General features: G+C 46.0%; 1 protein-coding gene across 2 annotated transcripts; it reads left to right on the top strand.

Moving 5' to 3' along the window:
* The first annotated feature begins 8,012 nt into the window (after positions 1-8,012).
* LOC142208925 (alkaline phosphatase, tissue-nonspecific isozyme-like) lies at positions 8,013-20,571 on the top strand. 2 transcript variants are annotated; one of them, XM_075277805.1, is made up of 12 exons: positions 8,013-8,107; positions 12,923-13,037; positions 14,221-14,340; positions 14,419-14,534; positions 15,534-15,708; positions 16,326-16,501; positions 16,670-16,813; positions 17,322-17,391; positions 17,470-17,604; positions 17,746-17,937; positions 18,083-18,202; positions 19,842-20,571. In XM_075277805.1, the coding sequence occupies exons 2-12, from the start codon at positions 12,980-12,982 to the stop codon at positions 20,099-20,101; spliced, it is 1,566 nt and encodes a 521-aa protein (XP_075133906.1). In that variant the 5' UTR covers positions 8,013-8,107; positions 12,923-12,979; the 3' UTR covers positions 20,102-20,571. The 2 variants fall into 2 exon arrangements, with proteins under 2 accessions (XP_075133906.1, XP_075133905.1); XM_075277804.1 differs by lacking the exon at positions 8,013-8,107 and adding an exon at positions 11,203-11,481.
* Positions 20,572-21,214: the final 643 nt, after the last annotated feature.

Raw genomic sequence — 21,214 nt, 5'->3', positions numbered from 1 at the left:
TGTGGACGGAAGGGAAAAATTGCTGAAAGGATGTAATGTAGGACAGTCCAGTGGTGGATAAGCAACCCAAATATGTTCCAAAGAGATCCAGGCTATCCTGCAGACTCAGGGAGCATTCGTGTCAGTGCCAAGTACCAAGATCCAAGAGAACCCCAATGCTGACAGATGTGGAAAAAAAAAAACAAAAAAAAAAAACACTAGATTGCAGTTCACAGCCAAAATGTATGCAAGCAAGCCAAAATTCTTGTGGGAAAACGTCTTGTGGACAAATGCAACCAAGATGGAGCTTTTTGGTAAAGTACATTATTTTCCTGGATGTGTCCCCTAAGTTATTCAAAAGCAAAAAAGAGCAAAGTCCACATCTCACTATTTTAAGGAATCAGCACGCCCTCATGTGCACGGGAGAACCTCCCCGATTCAGGTAACTAATCCAAGTTTAAAAATATATATATATATATATATATATATATATATATATATATATATATATATATATATATACACATACACACACACATATACATACACACATAATATATAATTTAGTACAATGCAGTCTTCATAAGAATAAAACTTAAGTTTTCATTCCTTCAAGCATGTGCCATAATAAAAAAAAAAAAAAGTCACCAGATACAAAAAATAAGCGTGCAAAAAAAACAAACAAACTTACAGCTACATACAGTCCAGCTTGTGCGTTGGTGTGTAGCACCAGGATGAAAAAAGGGGCCACCTCCAGACGCAGATCTGAGATAAAACTGGGACATACCTCCCGCTGACTGGGACAGGACACCAAATCCATGAGTGTCCCGCAGAATCCGGGACGGTTGGGAGGTATGCTTTACTCTTTATGTACCACATACAGCATGATAAAATGACATGGATGTCAGTACATATACAACCAGATGCATACCTTTAAGCTCCTGGCCCTCAGTGTAGTCTGTGAGGGACCCAAACCTTGTCTCATTTAGAGTAGTAATATTTAATGCAGAGGGACCTGTGTCCACCCCTGAGGGTACTGATAGGGCCTACTACCACTATAGCCTCTGTAGCTATGCCCATGTGTACACCACCATCATGTGGTAACCGTAACCAGGAGTAACTTCCCATGCAGGCAGCTTAATAGTAACCCACGGAAGCAAATGCAGCAGTTCAATTCCAAATAGCAGGTTCTAGAGGTTAGTTTGAAGCGGGCGGTGGGCCCATTGTCAACCAACTTACAAGTAGACAGCTTCACACTTCATAGATCACCACACCGAAGCTCTGCAGACTATCATACACGGGGGATTAGATACACAATCTCTGGGAAAAAAAAAAATCTTTTAATAGTTTTTGTTCCATAGACTAATTATTAATCATTTTCCAACACTGTGCAAGATGGGAGAACTCTGGATTATTCATCGGTCCGTGTTGTAGAGTCCCTCTTAGAAGTAAAGGGCATGGGGCAGTTAGAGCCATTACCGGCCACACAGAGGAGAGTGGGTAATGGTCTAGCTCTAATGTATTGTGCCATATGGAGTGTCTGGGTAGCTAAACTAGGAGCCAGGCAGTGGCGTAACTAGGAATGGCAGGGCCCTGTGCTAGCCCCCCCCCCCCCAACGCTTAAGACCCCGACTGACCCCCCTCTGCATTCCTGCCCCTATTATGCCCCATAGTGGCCCCTGCCCACACCATTATGCCCCATAGTGGCCCCTGCACACACCATTATGCCCCATGCCCACACTATTATGCCCCATAGTGGCCTCTGCCAACAGTATTATGCCCCATAGCAGCCCCTGCACACAGTGATGCAGGATCCGGTCATGTGACGTCAGGGACAGCACAGAAGTAGGCCTGAAGCCTGTCTAGAGCCTGGAGAGGTAACACTTAGGTTTCCTTGCCTCTCCTGGGCCTCCGATCATTATACCCGAGGGTCTGCCAGGATCGGTAAGTAAATAGGGCCCTGTAAATAGTAGTTATGCCCCTGGAGCCAGGCCACCTTTCACTGTGACTTTAGAGATCATAAAGCACATCTCCACCCTCATCCATAGCCTTCACCCTCACCCATAGTCTCCACCCTCTTCCATACCCATTTTGGCTCAGCTCATTCCCAACAATTTCTTTTGGTGCTGGCGCGTTTCAATGCTTCTTTAGGGGCCCTGACCTTATGCTGCTTGTGGGCCTCACAATATAGTGTCCCCCCCCTTTGGTCCTCACAGTAGGATGCCACCACCCCCCCTCCCTTGTGTCCTTCACTTTATAATGCCCCCTCGAGACAAGTTTGTACAAAAATAAAATTAAAATCATCGTAACTATTACACCTCACTATTCTCCCTCCCCCTTCCTTCTATTAGAGGAGAAGTAGAGGGGCCATGTTGTGAACAGGTAGAGCAGAGAAGGGACCAAATCGTGAACCAGTGAATGGATGTCTCAGGTTCACTTGACATTGAAGAGTTGAAGCGAGGACATACCTCTGCACCCAGGACAACACCCAGAACCCAGGATGGCTGGGAGGCAAGTCTATAGTGCTACATGAGAAGTAGTGAAGTACAAGGAAAGCCTCATTCAGATCTCATGTCCTAACAGACACCTGATGATCTAATCTGTAGAGGGCTGTAATCTGTCGAACATTGCAATATCCTCCATTTCGGGGAAAATTCTGATGAACATTGTATAAGACATCAGAGGTGAAGAAGGAAATGCCATTATGACAGGTTGGTGGAGTCATTAGACCTGAGGCGTTATGCAGGGAATTGTGACACCTTCAGACTCCGCCTTACTTAATAAATCAACATCATAATGGAAGATTAGTCACTGCCCAGGCCCTGGCTGTTATGCTCTAATATGAATCAAAGACAAGGCAACACATTCACAGAGGGGGGAAATCTACAAAACTGCTCTGCATATGACCACCCCCTCTGGACCCACAACTCACCTAATAGTAGCTCTTGGTATGGTGCTCCGTATGAGCAAGAGCCAGTTACTTTCTGTTGGAGACAAAGTAGCATGAGGGCGCAGAAAAGGAAAGAATTTGCTTTAGTGTACCGGCACTGTTATGGGAAACAATGAATCACAGACTATATGAAAGGTTTTATAGAAGGGGGCCCTGAACCCTGGGACAGAGGAGTACAGAGCGCTCCTTCATTCTGTCTTTGTACAAAGAACGGTGCAGGAGCCGTAAGGTACACGAGCTATATTTAGTACTAACGTCAGGTATAGAGAGGATGAATGTTGGCAAGAACCATTGACCCCTTCTCGTCACCTTTGTATTTTGCAACAGATCAACAAAAGGAAGTAACTTTTGGCTTGAAGAGGGTGGAGGTGGTAAATCGTATCATACTGTCACCTGCACACATTAAACTGTAAACAAATAAAAAATTATATAAAAGGCAGAGAACAATGCCCAGGCACCGCTTGGGGGTAAGGTTCTCACACCCCTGACATCTACATACAATGCCCATTCGGCCAGAGCAGACCACAAAGTACAAAGACTGATTAAGCTGGGAGAGTGATACTTACTAGGAAGGATTCTTATCTGGGGCTGAATACAGGGGGTGCATGCTACCACCACACACCCTGGGCACTTTCTAAGGCTAGGTTTACATCTGCGTTTCCCTAAGTACCCGCTTTCTAAGCAGATAGTGTCTAAGTCTTTCAGGTCCCCATGCACGCCCGACCACGACCTGTGACTCCTAAACATACTACCCTGGCCTGAAGTCACCAGATTGATCTTTTATCACATCTGGGTCAACATGTCAAGGAGCTGTCAACATAACCTCTTCACACAGCTATTAATCCCAATTATTAATAACTCATATGTATGGCCCCCATACTCTAATGAATAAATTGAGACATTTTGACCATTTTATCATCATTTGCCTCATTTACTTCTCTATCCACCCTGTTCCTTCCATAACGCCAAGACTTTTCCTTCGTGGTGTTACAATTTCAATTAGTGTATTTAATCGTAGAGTAAAGTCTGTGAACTGAACCTTTGCCCTAGGTAAAGGAAAACCTCGCTACAGCTCTGCTCTAACATCTCCCTGGGGTCCCTGGAGTCCGCAGCTCAGGATGGCGTCTTGGCACAGTCAGTAACAAATTCATTTTATCCCGTCAGTCACTATTGACTCAAATAGCAGAGACTGGGAAAACAAAACCAAAAAAACCCCTATGCATGAAAAAAAAGGAAACTCAGCAGCTTCCTGGAATGTCTTATCTATAGCGATGGGGCCAGTGCTCCACAGGACAGCTCATCGTAGGGGTGGGGGGCACTTAACACCCATCACAGATCCAGAACGCCAAGAAGGACTACAACACAGTAATCCAACCCTAGATCACGGCCAAATTAGATTGGAGAACTGTCCCAGAAACTGACCCATGTGTGTACACGTTCATGTAGGCTTATAACATTTTCTCAAATCTGCCCCCATTTAGTGAGTTTATTTAGATAAAGTTTTAGGTGTGCTCACTGCATATACCCTAGAGGTATATAGTATATACAGGTAGTAAGTGACCATGCTACAGCGAGCAGAGCAAGGAGTTGGATGTTCAGTCCCTTCCTCCACAGCCCCCATAGCAGCTGCCTGCCAGGGTATACAAGACCAGTACTGAAGAGATCGTGGTATTATGTTCTGGAGAAAAATTATTGCACATGGTTTCAATATAGACTCCACAAAACAGCTTGGATGTGTCACATACTGGATAGTCAGTCATATTTACTGTGTAAGACAGCGACGTCCATGACGCCTATAAAAGGCAGAGAATCTCTCAGCGGGAGATCAAGGCGACGATCAACGAGACAAAGAAATCCAGATCCAGACCTGATAAGCAGAGCAGTGATGGCCAGCACTGGGAATCAATGTTGGGATACCTTCACACTTGTGAATACAAAAATAAATAAAATATAAGATATCTGAAATCCGAACCTGGGAGGAGGACATTTTGTCTCCATTGGTACATTGCCTGCAAACACCAGTCAGTTTACTGTATTGTGACAGTGGCTTTATGGGGATAATGTCCAAGCCCAAGTGCTGGAGCCTTAACCCTTTCAAGGCCAGTAATAAGCACAACTGCATTACCCTTAGGAGTAGATAGGAACCCCATGATAATGATGTACAGAAAAAAAAAAACAACACATTAGATACAGGTATTCGAGACATGGTACAAGAATAGAACTATACTTCGAATAAATCAGTCACATCTGATCAGTTTGGGGGGAGAGATGTCAAATATCTAGGGCCATCACAGATAAGTTATTTCAAGTGAGTTGGTAGGGGTCCTAGGTGTCAGACCCTGATCTGCTATGGCTGACCATCTTAAGTATAGGGTATTAATATGAAAGTCCTGGAAAACCCCTTTAAAGACAACTAAATGTCTCTATAAGTTAGGCTGGGACTGATCAATCGCCAAAAATGACTATTGCCGGTTTATAATTCTGTCTATACACCAGGAACGTAATGCAGGAAATCCAGGGATGAGCAAAATTCAAACCATAGAAACCCCCATTTCCACCAGAGTGTACATAGTGCAGAAGTTAATGGGTTAAACCACTATAGATATTTGGGAAGGAACTGCGGTTGTACAGTAACACTTCCTATATACTATAGATAGGGCTGGATTAATCATCAAGCATTTAATTAGGGAACCCGGGCACCACAAAAAGCGGGAAACCACCATTACATATATCACATAACAGAAACCACACAGTATACGGGGTGTATTCCCGTCAGCATTTATGGCAATATCCATGGGATAGGATATATACACAGACCTCCATTGTGGGGCTTAAAGCCATCTCAAGACTGGGGCCCCGTCCATGCCCATAAGTGAATTAAGGGGCAACTAACTTACGACAACGCCACTTGCGGGCACTGACAGGGCCTTCATATAGAGTTTATCATGTTTTATAGAAATTAATACCAAGATAGGAAATCCCCTTTAATGTCATGTAAATGAAGCGACAGTACACAAATATAAGAATTTCCCAATCTTACGGCAAGTTTGGTTTTGTTCCTCCGAACCACAGGATACAAGAATTTGTCCAGATGTAACATCCAGACTACAAATGGTTAAACATGTCACAATACATTGAAGTGTTACTGTGTAGAAGTTGTACTGTGCTTTGGGTAGGGTTGGACTGAACCAAATCTGTCCTTGCTCTATTACCTCAGCAGTTACGGTTGAGGAAAATAAGTGAACCCCTGAGTTCTTGAGATGGTTAATACATCCTGACAAGTTACATTATAAACTCATCAGTAAAGGACCAAAGAACAGCAGGACGGAGCCAAGGAACCCACCCCCCTCCCCCACAGGAGCAATTCATTAACTTGGCTGCATTTGACCAGGGCAAAGTGACCAACTGCATTTTCTCATGTGTTCCTAGTTAGAAGTTTTAGAATATGATCAATGTCCATTGGTGCATGAACTCCGGTGAATACAGACTGTGCAGCCTATCTCGACTGCAGCGCAGGCCTACTATGGAATACAAAGAACGAAACCAAATCAGAAAGCCACAGAGCAGGAGGTAAAGTCACATCCCAATCTCACGAAAATGTGCACCATTTGTTCCAATGAGATTCCAGCAGGGACCTCCCCAAGCATACAGATAAATCCTACATGTCGTCCAGCCCCCACAGTCTTCCTAAACATCCACCATGACAGCGATCGGCTACATTTATGACCATCTATACTTGTGATCATGTTCACCAAGGACGTAACCAGCAACCATGGGGCTCCACAGTCAAATTTCATCATAGGACCCCATTCTACCGTGAACCCCCTATCACCAGTAGGTGATCTGTTGGGGGGGTCCAAAACCTAGACTACACAAAAATCAGCTGTTGCAGCCGCCTCTGGGTGTCAGAAGCTGCTCGTGGACGGGGCGCGCAAGTGATTTCACATAGAGGCAATACAATATCCCAGTACAGTAATAGCAGTGCATACAGCGTCACCCTTGGTAGGAAAGGAGCCCCCTTAGTTGTTGGGCCCCATTGCAGCTGCTATTCTGGTAGTTACACCCAGACCTCCGAGCTTGTGTATATGTAAGGAGGTGAAGGTTAAGCTCCTCAGGCGGGTAACTGTAGATGGCCACGTACCGTGTCCCCCACCCAAGACTGGTTAGCATGTAAAACGGTTTATTCAGCGTTCTGTTATGTGACAGGATATGCTGTGTAACCCTTTAGTGATGTGAAATGTATAAGGAGGAGATTCCTCTGCAGGTGTAACATGTACAAGGGAGTGTGGCTAGACCTAGGTGTGGTACCCCAGGACAAGTTGTCCAACATGGCCCCTGGTAGCACCAGGTGCGGCAAAACACAGGGCAAGGGCACACAGTATAAGATCAGCCTTCACCCCTCTCCAGGGCAGTCCATTGACTGGTCAAGTATTCCTGAGAAAGAGCTAGAGTGACTGAGAGGTCAGATATCTAGACCAAGAGTGTGGCATGGAGCATCGCCAGCTATAACAGGAGTGATGCCTGCCAGCTAGTACGAGCACAGTGTGACCGACGTTACTGGTTAATGTGTGCCATATATATGCGTCCATACCCGACCGACTATCTCTATCCCTCAGACGAAGCCCTTAAGGGAAGGGCCCTCTGCCCCAATGTGCCAGTTGCTTAGTTAGTATTGTGCTTGTTTTGTATACTCTATGCGAACCCTCAAATGTAAAGCACCATAGAATTGATGGTGCTATATAAATAATTATAAAGATATGATCCCAGTATTAGAGCGGCTGGCATTCATGCCTTCTGACAACTACACTATACGTGCTGGGATATCACAGTGACGTGTAGCAGCGCAGCCTGTGGCAGTGAAATGCTCTGTATACACTACACCATCTAATAACCACATATCCAGCTCTGCTACATGTGCTGCCAGCAGAGCAGGGTGACCCCCGATCACAGGGACTCCTCCTCTCAGGAAGTTTCTGGGCTAACATCTCACCCATTGAGGGAAAAGTACTGTTTATTGCACAGACTAAAAGAATAAAAGGGGGTGGGGGTGAGGGGCTGGGATCTGCATGGGGAGGACATATTTGCATCTTAATGGGCTGTCCTGTAACTCAAACTTCTTCCCTCCTTGAAGTTCTCCTTCAGTCACAAGTTGAAGACGACTCAGAGCTCAGGACACAGGTAAGAAGCTCTCACCATCCCTGCACTCATGAGACTGATAGTAGGATTGTACAGATAAAGGGGAATGCCAGGACTGGGAGAGGATGCCAGGGATGAGAAAAGTTTAATGTGTGTGATGCCAGGGCTGTAGGTTATTTTATATATGTCTGGGTGATGCCAGGGCTGGAGGCTGCGCTACATATAGGGTGTGGTGCCAGGGCTGGAGGTTATAGATGTCAGGGTGATGCCAGGGCTGGAGGCTGCACTACATATACAAGAACCTCAAGCCCTGGCATCACACCCTATATATCTGAGTGATGCCAGGGCTGTAGGCTGTCACATATGGTGTGATCCCGGGTGCCCTCATTAGCAGCAGAGGTTGATGGAGGAGATCTGAGTATATTATATAGAGAACTGCACGGGGGAGTCCTTGTCACTTAATTTCGAGGGCTTAGTCTTGGCTGCGGAGCTGAATTTGCAGATAAACTGGATCTATCGAGAATGGAGATCTTGCCTCACTGTTCACACACTGCAATCTGATCATACAATCAGGTTGAATCTGAATTGACCAGACGTCTCCTAGTGTTAAGCATTAGTCTGACCACTGCCAGACATGTCTGCCAACACTACCCTTCCCCCCATGAACAAATGGGGGTGCTTTTTATTGATGGGGAGGTGGTAACCAATTTTAATTACACTAAAAGTAAACCTGCCATATGTACATCACACACACACACACACAACACCGAACCAATACAACGTATCTGTAGTAGGACACCATATGTTATAAGGTCCTGCTGGTGTCTGATGCAGGACACCATATACAGTACACTGGTACATGGAGGAGCCCTGTACAGTAATAGCTGTATATTTTTTGTTGGGGGGAGTGGTGGTATTTGGCACAGTCTGTTGTTCCCTGTTATCAGCCATTTCAGGGTGGGGCAAGGCTGCAGTTGATGAGATTAGTGACAAGTGTAAAAACCTCCCTTAAAGGTCACATCTCTAGTGCAGAGAACCTCCAGACACGTATACCTATATGTGACAGATACCCGCCTGGGCTCCAGCAACGGTCTGTGCTCCATATGGAATCACTGGCTCTTAAGATGCAAACCTTCAATGGTCTCCCAAGTGCATGAACTCCTTTTAACTATGGGGTACAGACGCCCCTCCCCTCAGTGCCCACAGTGTAGTGGATGTGACCAGCCCTGCCATGCATTCACTGCTGACCTACTTGGCCCAATGTCCGGCTGCGCTGACGAAGATGTGCCCCACCAGCTAGTCGAAAAACAAACGGCCAATCACTCAAGAGCACCCCCGAATATAAATTAACCCATCATGTCCCAGTACACTCTTGCATGGTATTCCGCTCAAGCAGGAGCCCCAGGACTGTTTTTAGGGGTTCTGTGTGATGTTTTTGGGTACCCTATAGTATATTAGAGACAGTTGCAGGACAATATGTCTGTGTGCAGGATGCAAGCATCATATATAAGCAGAGTTACCCTTCTGCTGTATAGGAGGGTCTTCCCATAGAGCCAGCAGCCATTCTTGTAGCAGGGGTCACATTACATGCAGCAGGAACTCATTATCCTGCAATTGTTCACAGAGAAGCCCTGGTAGTGGTTTTAGGGAGGAGAATGGCATGTGAGGGATGATACCGCCGCTATCAGAAAAGGATGGGCAGTCGTTTTATCACAGCCCTGGAATCCACCACAATCCTACAAGATGGCTGCCGCCTACATGGACCACACTGAAGTCACAAATTTCATTTCTGACTTGCTTTAGTCACAAAAGATACAATTTTGGCATCAGAAACATAACATGAAGCTCCTGGCCCCAATTCAATATCTGCACAAGGCCACCCATCTGTATTGTATCATATTGGGAACAAAGTTCCTCGGCCATATAAACGCACACCATTATTATAAATGGCACACAGCCTGGTGTAGATTTAGCACCCTGTAGCGCCAAAGCCATCAAGATAGTTGATACTACCTCCATAGAGATCCACATTTGATGTAGAGGTTACGACATTGTAGGTTAATAGAGGGGCGTACAACAGCGGTGTTCGTGCCAGTGATCACTGTAGCGGTTTCCCTGGTATTTTAAGTCGCACCCTAATAAGATTACAGCTTATCATGGGGAAGTAGCTATATCAACATTGTCTGTCCAAAACAGACAATGAGGATTTGGTTTGGCCTACAGACACGTCAGTGTGAGAAGAGACCCCAGCCCCCTATTCATCCCCCACCTCCCCTCAGCTGTGGTAAACACGATACTCAACACTTCACATCATAATCCAACGTTACAAACCACCCCAAACCAGCGCCAAGTCACGTCCGTCAGCAGCAAGCACCTGGCTCAGGCCCTAGAGACGTGACCTACAGAGGGCAAGGGGGAACAAGACAATGTGTGGCATCTATATAACCCTAGAGCCCATTCTGAGAGAGACCTGAGCACGTTATCCTACAACAGGCAGAGACAACAGCTGAGCAAGACCCTGCCAAGTCTGTATCCAATGCTATATCTGTCTGGAGAACCATGTGTCAGCCCGACATGTGCGGTACTGTCACCGGAGCCATAGAGCGAGACCTCACGTGCGTGTCTGCTAGGCTGTTGTACAGATGTAGCAGTCCTAACGTGAACTTCTGCAAGGTGATATCACAGAAAACAAGAAAGAAAAGTCAGCGGTTAGACATTTTTCTAAGATATCACGATCCAGCAGTTTAGCCATTTGCAGCTCTACTACATCTGCAGACCATGTGCAATACTGAGAATGGAGCCTGCATTCAAGATCACGTGCAAAGTCCAAGAACCACAGCTGAATTTCTTGCCCTTTCACCTTCTCCTTCCCTCTTCCAAGTACCCCCAGGGCATCTAGGATTGGCTGGTCCCCCTTTCTTTTGGAGGGCTTATTCTGGCTTGGACTCATTTCTAGATTTTATGAAAACCATACATAGATCTATAGGGAGCTACCTTCGAAAAGGTGGCACTAGAGCACATTCCTCTTTTCCATCAATTTTTTTTTTCTTACCCAGAATTCTTAGCAAGGCACGCATGTCAAGTTCCTGTACACCACACATTGGCATCTCCTTCGTGAGACCGTACCCCTTCTGCGCTCATAGATGTTTAATCCTCAAGTATTATCTTATCAGGTCATAGTAAATCCTTGAATCTGCTGAGTGCGGCTGCTATGTGCCCGTCTGCTCAGTCTCCTAGCACCCGATGCCCGCGACACATTGCTAGGGGTCTGTAAGAAGAGATTGAGGCAGACCGTGCCTCTACCTCATCATGGCACTGACCAATGAAATGCACTTACTCATCACCACCGTCGTCTGCTCCATTGTGGCCTTTATCGCAGTCACATGTCTCTGCTACTTCACCTGCAGACTGGCGGGGTGAGTACCCAGCAGAGGGGCAGCAAATACCAGGGGGGGGGGGGGGGGGGGGGGGGGGGAGGGGCAGCTCTACAAATAGGTGGAAACCACACCAGAAATAGTTCAGCATGTAGTTACTCAAGGTGGCATCAATAATAGTACAGCACTTACAGGGACACCGCAGAAACCCCATATCATAGGGGGTAAAATAAATAAACATCCCATAATATAAAAGTGTTTGCATTTTGTATCATTTTATGATTTTCCATTCGCAGCCTGCAGTGTAAAGAATAGAAAGTTTTATTTCTACCCTTCAGTTTAAGTTCAGAAAAATAGAAAACGTGCAAAATAAAAACAAGGTTAAGCTTCCAGGCGGACAAACACGGGATAAGTAACCAAGCTAAATATAGCTAATATTGCCCCTATGTACAAGAATCTAACTACTATAATACTACCTTCTATGTACAAGAATATAACTACTATAATACTGCCCCCATGTACAGGAATATAACTACTATAATACTACCTCCTATGTACAAGAATATAACTACTATAATACTGCTCCTATGTACAAGAATATAACTACTGTACTATAATACTACTCCTATGTACAAGAATATAACTACTATAATACTGCCCCTATGTACAAGAATATAACTACTGTACTATAATACTACTCCTATGTACAAGAATATAACTACTATAATATTGCCCCTATGTACAAGAATATAACTACTGTACTATAATACTACTCCTATGTACAAGAATATAACTACTATAATATTGCCCCTATGTACAAGAATATAACTACTATAATACTACCTCCTATGTACAAGAATATAACTACTATAATACTGCTCCTATGTACAAGAATATAACTACTATAATACTGCTCCTATGTACAAGAATATAACTACTATAATACTGCTCCCTATGTACAAGAATATAACTACTATACTACTGCTCCTACGTACAAGAACATTACTATGCTACTACTATGTACAAGAATATAACTACTATAATACTGCTCATATATACAAGAATATAACTACTATAATGCTGCCTTCTATGTACAAGAGTATAACAACCAAAAAACTGCTCCCCTGGAGTTTAGGTTGAAGGAATTGGGGTGAAGATTCCTCTTCACTACAATTGCCTCTTTGTGCACTCGTGTCGCTCTGACCTTTCATCTCCACGTTGTGCCAGGTTTTATTTTCAGCTGTTTGTTTGTACCTTGCTGTGAAAAGGATTTTCTGCTTTTATCTTTTCATGTATAAATCTGGTGAGTAAATGAGGGGTTCAGGGGTTTCTCTGTTTGCTCATAGCAGCCGCAGTTCAGAGGGATGCACAACCTGCAATTTATGTGATATCTGGGATTATTTGCGAACATTTATATTTAGGACTGTAACCCCCAGCAGAGTCCTCCACAGGGCTGAGCTCTCATTCTCCTCTCCATCTTCAGGACTGCACATAGGGTGCTGGAGTTCTTCTGAGCTGGGACCAGTGACAGACAGCTGACATGAGGTGGTGGCCGCTACTCCTGGTCATCCAACTGGCCATGGCACAAAGCTTCCCAGGTAAGAGCCAAAAGGGAGGAGTTTAGTAACAAAGTCCTCTGCTTTCATGATCCAGAGTTGCATCACACCTTGTACCCCAGCCACATCCATAACTGCAACAGTTCTGCTGGTTTTCTCATTAGCACAATGTCTTGTATTGTGGGAACGGAGACGTTACACAAAGGCCAGCATTTACATGACCGCCTACTATTTGTATGTGAACTACACTGTATGCTAGAACATCCAGCAGAATTCACTGCAGCTTTGTATGTGACTGGAGTATAACTAGGTTCACACTAGCGCTGCCTCTCCATCGTTCTGGACCAGAACAACCGAGAGTTGGACTGCAAATTCCCATGCAGGACTAAATTCCCTGCTGATTTTCAGACACGCTGCGACAGACTCTGGTGCTGATGTGAACATAGCTTGTGGTGTAATAATGGTCAGAAGTACAGTAGTTACTATCTGATAGCTTGTTACAATGTATCAGTGCAGGTTAAGTGTATTGTCTGGACTAGTTAGATTCACTGTAATATGTAAACAATTGGGGGGGGGGGAAGCTATCAACTCATGTTCACCAGTAAGGGCGGGTTCACACCTTGTGGGTTTCCGTCTTCTGGCCGAGAAACTGGACTGAGTCAGTGTCCGCCCATGAACATCTTCTGCCTCTCCGCGGTGAAAATGATCACTTCGCAAATCCATAGGTTTGAAAAGTGACTGCCGGTTTCAGTCTTCTGTCCAGTTTCTTGGGTAGAAGACAGAAACTTGCAAAGCGGAGACCGGGCACAGGTGTGAACCTGCCCTAAACGTGTTGCTAGACTTTCTTGCCACATACTTATTCTCTGCCTCACTAGGAGAAATTTATTATAGTCACACCACAAAACACGAGTTAGGTAGAAAACCCGACACTGTAGCTTTCCATTCTGGCCAACCGTACTGCCTCTGAATTAATAAGAGGTCTGTGCCTCAATTCTGGCACAACTCATCCCAGTTGGGGACACAAATGAAAGTCTTTGTAAATGAGATTTATTGACAGTCAGATCTTCAGAACGGTGAGGAACTAAAACAAGTCCCATGAGAACGTTGCAGAAAGTCTCACGTTGGTGAATCCGCACCGTGTCGGTCCTCTGTATGGACCAGATAGGATCCTGTACATGGCCAATGTATTATTCCAAGTCACTTGTAACCACCTTTTAACTCTCAGAGCGAGAGAAGAAACCAGAATACTGGAGGAAACAGGCCCAAGAAACCTTAACACAAGCACTGAACCTGCAGAAGCTCAACACCAAGATAGCCAAGAACGTCATCATGTTCCTGGGAGATGGTAAGTGCAGAACCAACATGGCAGGAGGGGGGCTGGCTAGTATATGGGTCTGTTACTTAATGGTGCCGTCTATTGCAGGTATGGGGGTGCCAACTGTTACAGCAACCCGAATCTTAAAGGGACAGCTTGATGGAAAACCTGGAGAGGAGACAGTCCTGGAGATGGACAAGTTCCCATATGTTGCTCTAGCAAAGGTGAGTCACATGCAGAGTCAGGTGGGTGCAGTGAAAGGTAGTACCATTTATGTATGACATACTCTTGAGTAACATTTTAGGCAGTTCACTGGGTGCATTGACTAGCTCTATTAGGTCACATTGTGGGCACAGATTTTGGGTGCCAGATGTACTTATACAGCAAGCAATTCTTCCCACTTTGATGGCTCGGCCCTGGGTCCAGATTTAGCAGTGAGGATTCTAGTTACACTAAAGCTCCAGTTTATTCCTTGTACTTGTCACGAAATGAATAGGAGTCTCACTTTCCGTGGGCACCAGCCACAGGCTCCGGGCATCACAGGGCAGGAAACCACCAGACAAGAAGCCTCCGTTTACCTACTGCCCAGAGGAGCAGGCATCACCGGTCATGTAGAATTCTTGTGGGTGGTGGTTCCCTGTAGAAAATGGTTACGGCCTTTCCTGTACACAGGGAAGAGACCCCATACTGGAGTACCCATCCCCCTTCATTCTCTCCTCTTATGACTTAATATGCATTATATGGATATTATCTCAGTCTGTATCGTACACACCCAACCTAATCTCCAGCAGTCACACCTGCGTCTCCATATTCTTCTTTTGTTTCTAATGTACAAAAATCTGGTCCTCGCAAACCACAAGTAACAGGGGAGACTCAAGATTGGGGAGTGGGAAGGAAGAGCTAAACTTCTGTGGTCAGACACCTGGAGTCTGGGACAATTAGGACAATGGCAAAAATACAGGAGGATATCTCCTTTATTGCTGCACTTCAAACAGACAGACAATGGGGCGGCCACTCCTGTATGAGCGCACTCAGAGGGGCAAAATGTGATCATACCTGGTGCACTTGTGAACAATCCCACTCCCCTTTTAGATAACATACGGCTCAGGTTGCATCCTATACACAGCCACTCCATACATATAAATACCACCCTAGTTACTTAACACATCTCGTGCGTCATTGGAAATGTCAATCTTGAAGTCACAGCACTTTTCCCCCCACAGACATATAACACCAACGCACAAGTCCCAGACAGCGCAGGCACCGCCACCGCCTACTTGTGTGGAGTAAAAGCCAACGAGGGGACTGTGGGTGTGAGTGCCGCCGCGGTGCGAGACCAATGTAACACAACCAAGGGCAATGAAGTCGACTCCATCTTAAAATGGGCCAAAAATGAAGGTGAGTGCCCAATAAGTTCAAGACCTCAAATCTAGTGCCTACAGCCTCACTTCTCTGCTACCGGGACACAAGACCCACCATGTTGGCTGCACATCAGGAAATGCAGAAAAGTCAGACTAGACTATGCTGATCGCCAGTGTTTACTTGAGGGTTGAGGAAAGGTCAGTGCGTTACTGAGTACATACTGCAAAGTGCCAGGCAAGAGCACCGTACTCTTAAGTGCTTCTTGTTAACCCCCCCCCAAACCCATCAAGTCCTTGAGTCATCACCTTCATTCTGTACCAGTTTATCCAAGATGGGCATGGCACAGGGCCATCACCCAGCTTTGCCAGACTCAATGATAAGTGTGGCTAATTATAACGCAATTGTGTAGTGTCCCTTACCTGGAATAAGCACATTCTATAGAGGAAATAGCATATCCCAGGTTTAACGACAGATTGTTGATGCTGTCAGTAAATTTTTACTCATCTGGATCCTCCCATTTTATGACTTCGATAACAGAAGAGACTTAGGCAATTTAGTAGGATACAAGGGGTATTGAGGCTCTACATAACAGTGGGAGTAGCCTGCTAGTCAGGTATTGTGCAATATCGTCATTAAACCTTGTTATTTATCAGGGAAGTCAGTTGGGGTAGTTACCACCACCAGAGTTAACCACGCCACTCCAAGCGCCTCCTATGCCCACTCTGTCAACCGCGACTGGTACTCTGATAATGAGATGCCCAAAGATGCCATTGAGGGAGGATGCAAGGACATAGCCTGGCAGCTCATGTACAACATCCCGGACATCGAGGTAAGATCCAGGGTGAGGGGTCACATACAGTGTGTGGAGGTGAACAAGTGAGTGAATGACTTACTGTTTTGTGTGACTGTGGTTGGAACCAAGTCTTGAGAAGCAGCAACTTCACTGGAATAGAAGAAGAATCCACATGAGATGTGTGACACTTATCACTTACTACAGGTCATCATGGGCGGTGGCAGGAAGTACATGTTCCCCAAGAACACCCCTGATGTGGAGTATCCAAAAGATGAGAGGGCGAATGGCACAAGGCAGGATGGACTAAACCTGACCCAAGTGTGGAAGGACAAGAAGCCCAGCAATAAGGTAGAATGTCAGACTTCTCCACTCTTAAGGAGAACTCTGTAAACTTATAGCAGGAGAAAGATTTATGGGGCATCCTCTTCAGTACAAGTTAATGGGGGATGATCACCCAGGTACATTATATTGGCTTAAATAACAAGATCTTAAGAGCTGAACAGAATGGGGTCACTCACTCATTGTTGAGAATTCAGACAGCATGTGCGATGCTGCTCCGGCCGTCATCCTGCCGGAGGTTGCAGATCTTTACTCCTAGAAGACATAAGAATTGGCCAAGTTGGTTATATTCAATAGATGGACAGTTCTTCCCGACTATGGGGAGACGCCAGATCCCCTGCACAGAAGGTCACATGAAATATTTTATATGCTAACAGCCACAACTAGATGGAGCTCAAGAGCTGACCACTTACTATTCATACATTACACTCCATATTAACCCTGCTGTGACCCATGAGAGATAGAGGGGGATCAGTTATTAACAATAGCGATGATAATGTATCCCTCATGCCCACAGGCCGCACATTATGTCTGGAATCGGCAACAACTGATGGCTCTGAAACCACAGGACGTTGACTATTTGCTGGGTAAGTGCAGTATCTACTTAGTCAGCAGGGGGCATCCTGCAGTCTGAACCCACTAATACCTTCTCCCACTTATTTCAGGCCTGTTTGAGCCAGGAGACCTGGTGTATGAACTAGACAGGAACAAAACTACTGACCCTTCCCTACTTGAGATGGTGAGAGTGGCCATTAGCATCCTGAAAAAGAACCCCAAGGGCTTCTTCTTGCTGGTAGAAGGTGAGTGACCTACATAGGAGAAGAGTTAAAGGTGTACACATTGTACCCCACACATTACACCTCCTATAGATCTGCCCCACAAGGGTCTAGGAGCCAAATGTCCAGCATGGGGCAACATTCACGAGTTATCTTTTTGGACAGGTGGGCGCATTGACCATGGGCATCATGAAGGTAAAGCCAAACAAGCCCTACATGAGGCAGTACAGATGGACCTCGCCATAGGTCTCGCAGGGGACATGACGTCTGAGGAGGACACCCTGACTGTTGTCACCGCTGACCACTCCCATGTCTTTACATTTGGTGGTTATACGCATCGTGGCACCTCCATCTTTGGTAAGTGGGAAGATAATTATATGGGAGACTCTTGGATGGGTGGTGGGTATTTTCATAAATACAATGTCCTCCATCATATACCCCAGTCATGTGATTACAATCATGGGCGTATGGCCAGATCATGTGACCATCTTGTCTGTTGCAGGTTTAGCACCATCGCTCAGCGACATTGACCAGAGGCCCTTCACGTCAATCCTGTACGGAAATGGCCCCGGATACAAATTGGTCGACGGAAACCGGGAAAATGTATCATCTATAGATTACAGTGAGTAGAAAAAGAAACTGCGCCTAAGACAAGACTGGTGCTCGGTCATTGTAGCAAACTTAATTAGATAAAGCATTTGGCAGGTCTAAAGGTACATTCACATCTGAATCGATGAATTCATTCTTCTGGTGTATCACAGGATCAGAAGACAGACTAATGGATCCAGGGCACTATAATGGGGGCCTGGCGGGTATACGTCATTTTCTCCTCGACTTGCATGACTGTCTGATTTCAGGATGGTCCATCAATATTAGATCTGTGGGGGTCCTGGGATTCAGACCCCCACAGATCAGTTGTGTCCCAATAGCACAGCTTCTACTATAGTACAGGTAGCTGCGCTGCTCACTTACTCTACAAAGTGTAGTGGCAGATTTTGGTACTATATCACTGCCCCATTGAAGTCTATGGGACAGAGCTGCAGTACCTACACCCACCACTAGTTTGTAGTGTGAGCAGCTCCAAAAATGTAAACATTACCAGGAGCTGTGCCGTGTGAGTACAGCTGATCTGTGGGGGTCCTGGGTGTCAGGCCTTTCCAGATCTTACCATCCCTAAAGCTAGGCCATCAATTGTAGAAAGGATAACCCCTTTAACACTTATAAGGGGTATTCAATCTTTGCACAATATTTCAGGGGCATAACTACCAGGGTAGCAGCTGCCACAAAGTCCAGGACATTAGGGGGCCAGCAGCAGCCGCTGCAGATTTTCTCTTTTTTTTTTTTTTTTTTTAAATAGACCGTTACTTGCAGGAGAAACTCCAGCAGGTAATGGGCCCAATTTACTGAAGCACCAGGTGCTGCCTGAAGATGGATGCAGAGAGGTGAGGAGCTTCCTCCTCCACCGTCCATATTTTAACAGTAGTGAAGCCAGCAATTGCTGGCTTCACTACTGTAACCAAGCAGGGGCCACCTGCTGTCTGGGTACCTGCCTCCTTGCATTTGCATGATGACAGCAGGCAGGAGAAACTTCTATCTCCTGCCCGCTGTCCTCAAGGCTGTGTGAGAGCAAAGAGGGTGACGTGAGGGCGCAGGCTGTGTAAGAAAGAAGGGGGAATGGGGGTGCAGGCTGTTGGTGAGCAAGAATGTGGTGGAATGGGGGTTCCCCCCCTTCACATCTCTCTCTTGCTTGCACCCCCCCCCCCCCCTTGCTTGTACCCCCATTTACCCTCTTGCTCATACACACCCTGCACCCCACGTCACCCTCTTGTTCACATACAGCCTGCACGCCCATGTATACCTCTTGGGACTCCCCCCCCCCATGTCAAAAGTTCACCATGGGGCCCCGCCATTCCTAGTTACACCACTTATTCCAGGTTTTGTCAAGCAGGGACTTTAAACATTGTGAAGTGAAAACCATTCTGTTACAAAGTTAAAAGACTGATGAATGCCAATGAAACTGCACCTACATGTGGTCACCAGCAATGGCAAAGACAATCGAGAGATCACTGGTGGCTTTATGCGGGTAAGGTTTTGTTCACATTCAGCCGTCCTGTCATTAGCACGTAGCCTTAACATATGAATGAACTATTCCATGGACATGGTAATATACAGACTACCAGGCCCGAGTATCAGACCTTCACCAATCTGATATTCATTATCTCGTCTTACTTTTATGACCAATCCGTATCGTGTTCTTTCAGCTCAGGCCTCCTACCAGGCGCAGTCTGCAGTCCCTCTACGGCAAGAAACGCACGGTGGAGAAGATGTTGCCGTTTTTGCCAAGGGCCCAATGGCGCATCTGCTGCATGGAGTCCACGAACAGAACTACATCCCTCACGTCATGGCGTACGCCTCATGCGTTGGACAAAACCGCAACCACTGCAAGTCTAGCAGCGCAGGGCACAGCACGGCTTCACTGACCCTGCTGTTCAGCGTCCTTGGAGTGCGGCTGATTTTGTAAGAAGGGGAGATACCGACCTACCTCACACTGCACCAGTCTGCGGAGGAGGTCAGCTCCGCTATACCGTCCAGGGAGGATCAGGGGATTCCTCCACAGCAGGCTCTGTCACACCCAGCAGGAAATCTACAGAAAAGACCAAAGACTATTCCACAACCACTAATGTACGGACCAGGCCAAGCACCCTGTAGTATCTGTAGGCTGCGTCTATCCAGTTGGTGAACCAATATGGCCACCATTACTGCTCCCATAGGTTTGTCACCCAGCTTTTCCAGGATATTAAATGGCACATTTACCCTTTAAATAGAGTCCACCACTTGAGAGTTTGGGAAAGCTGTAGGAGCCATAACAGAGGCCTAAAGACAGACAGGACCACTCTGGGGCTTGTACTTATCAGGGATCGTTCTGGATTTAGGGGGGCAGATGAGGATTTGTACATTTATTGGATTTTATTCTTACATTTCTGTAAATAAAGAAACGCTAAAACCACATCCAAAGTGGATCCCAAAAATGGTGCACACCATCAAATCACTATTGCAGCTTTCCATTCCAACCACTGGGGGGCAAGCTTCAGGGTCATCTGCCAAGTATTAATGGTGGAGGGGTGAGGCTGCTGCGTGGGTATAAATAGCCAATATTTTCCCAGCAGGTTTTCCAGCCGCAGGATCTTGGCCTGAAGACACAGGGCAGCCACATGCCATTAACAAGTCTGCCTGGGTTGCTTCTATTTGGGGATATCCCCCCTGCAGGCGGCTGGGTCTGGATACAATGGTGTCCAGTATAATCTGAGGAGACAGAAAGCAGTCAGCCATTTATAGCGTAAGAACGGACGTGCACCAGGATACCTGCAACCCCCAGGCACGGTGTGGAATAAACCAGAGGGACAGATTTATGACACTAACACAGAGAAACCAGAGTACAGCTTTCATTTCCTATTCTGCCCTTTGCCAATTTTTTCCACCAGTCACATCCAAAGCTGCTACAACCCCTGCAGGCACTTCTGTTCAGTTGCTAATACCCTTTAGCAATTTATTCTGTCAACTCCATTGCTGTAACAAAATACAATGGAGGGGAGGGGGCTCCTTTCATTCCATTGTGGGCAGGTTTGGCACAGTC

This window comes from Leptodactylus fuscus, chromosome 6 (assembly GCF_031893055.1).
Source record: "Leptodactylus fuscus isolate aLepFus1 chromosome 6, aLepFus1.hap2, whole genome shotgun sequence".
Classification (NCBI taxonomy): Eukaryota; Metazoa; Chordata; class Amphibia; order Anura; family Leptodactylidae; genus Leptodactylus; species Leptodactylus fuscus.
The sequence above is the reverse complement of the archived record's forward strand: the minus strand, read 5'-3'. Positions and strand labels throughout refer to the sequence as shown.

Coding starts and splice junctions, on each gene's coding strand:
- LOC142208925 (XM_075277805.1), top strand. CDS start 12,980: ATGAGGTGGTGGCCGCTACTCCTGGTCATCCAACTGGCCATGGCACAA. Junction 14,535..15,533: donor CATATGTTGCTCTAGCAAAG/GTGAGTCACATG, acceptor TTCCCCCCACAG/ACATATAACACCAACGCACA. Junction 17,605..17,745: donor CTTCTTCTTGCTGGTAGAAG/GTGAGTGACCTA, acceptor CTTTTTGGACAG/GTGGGCGCATTGACCATGGG.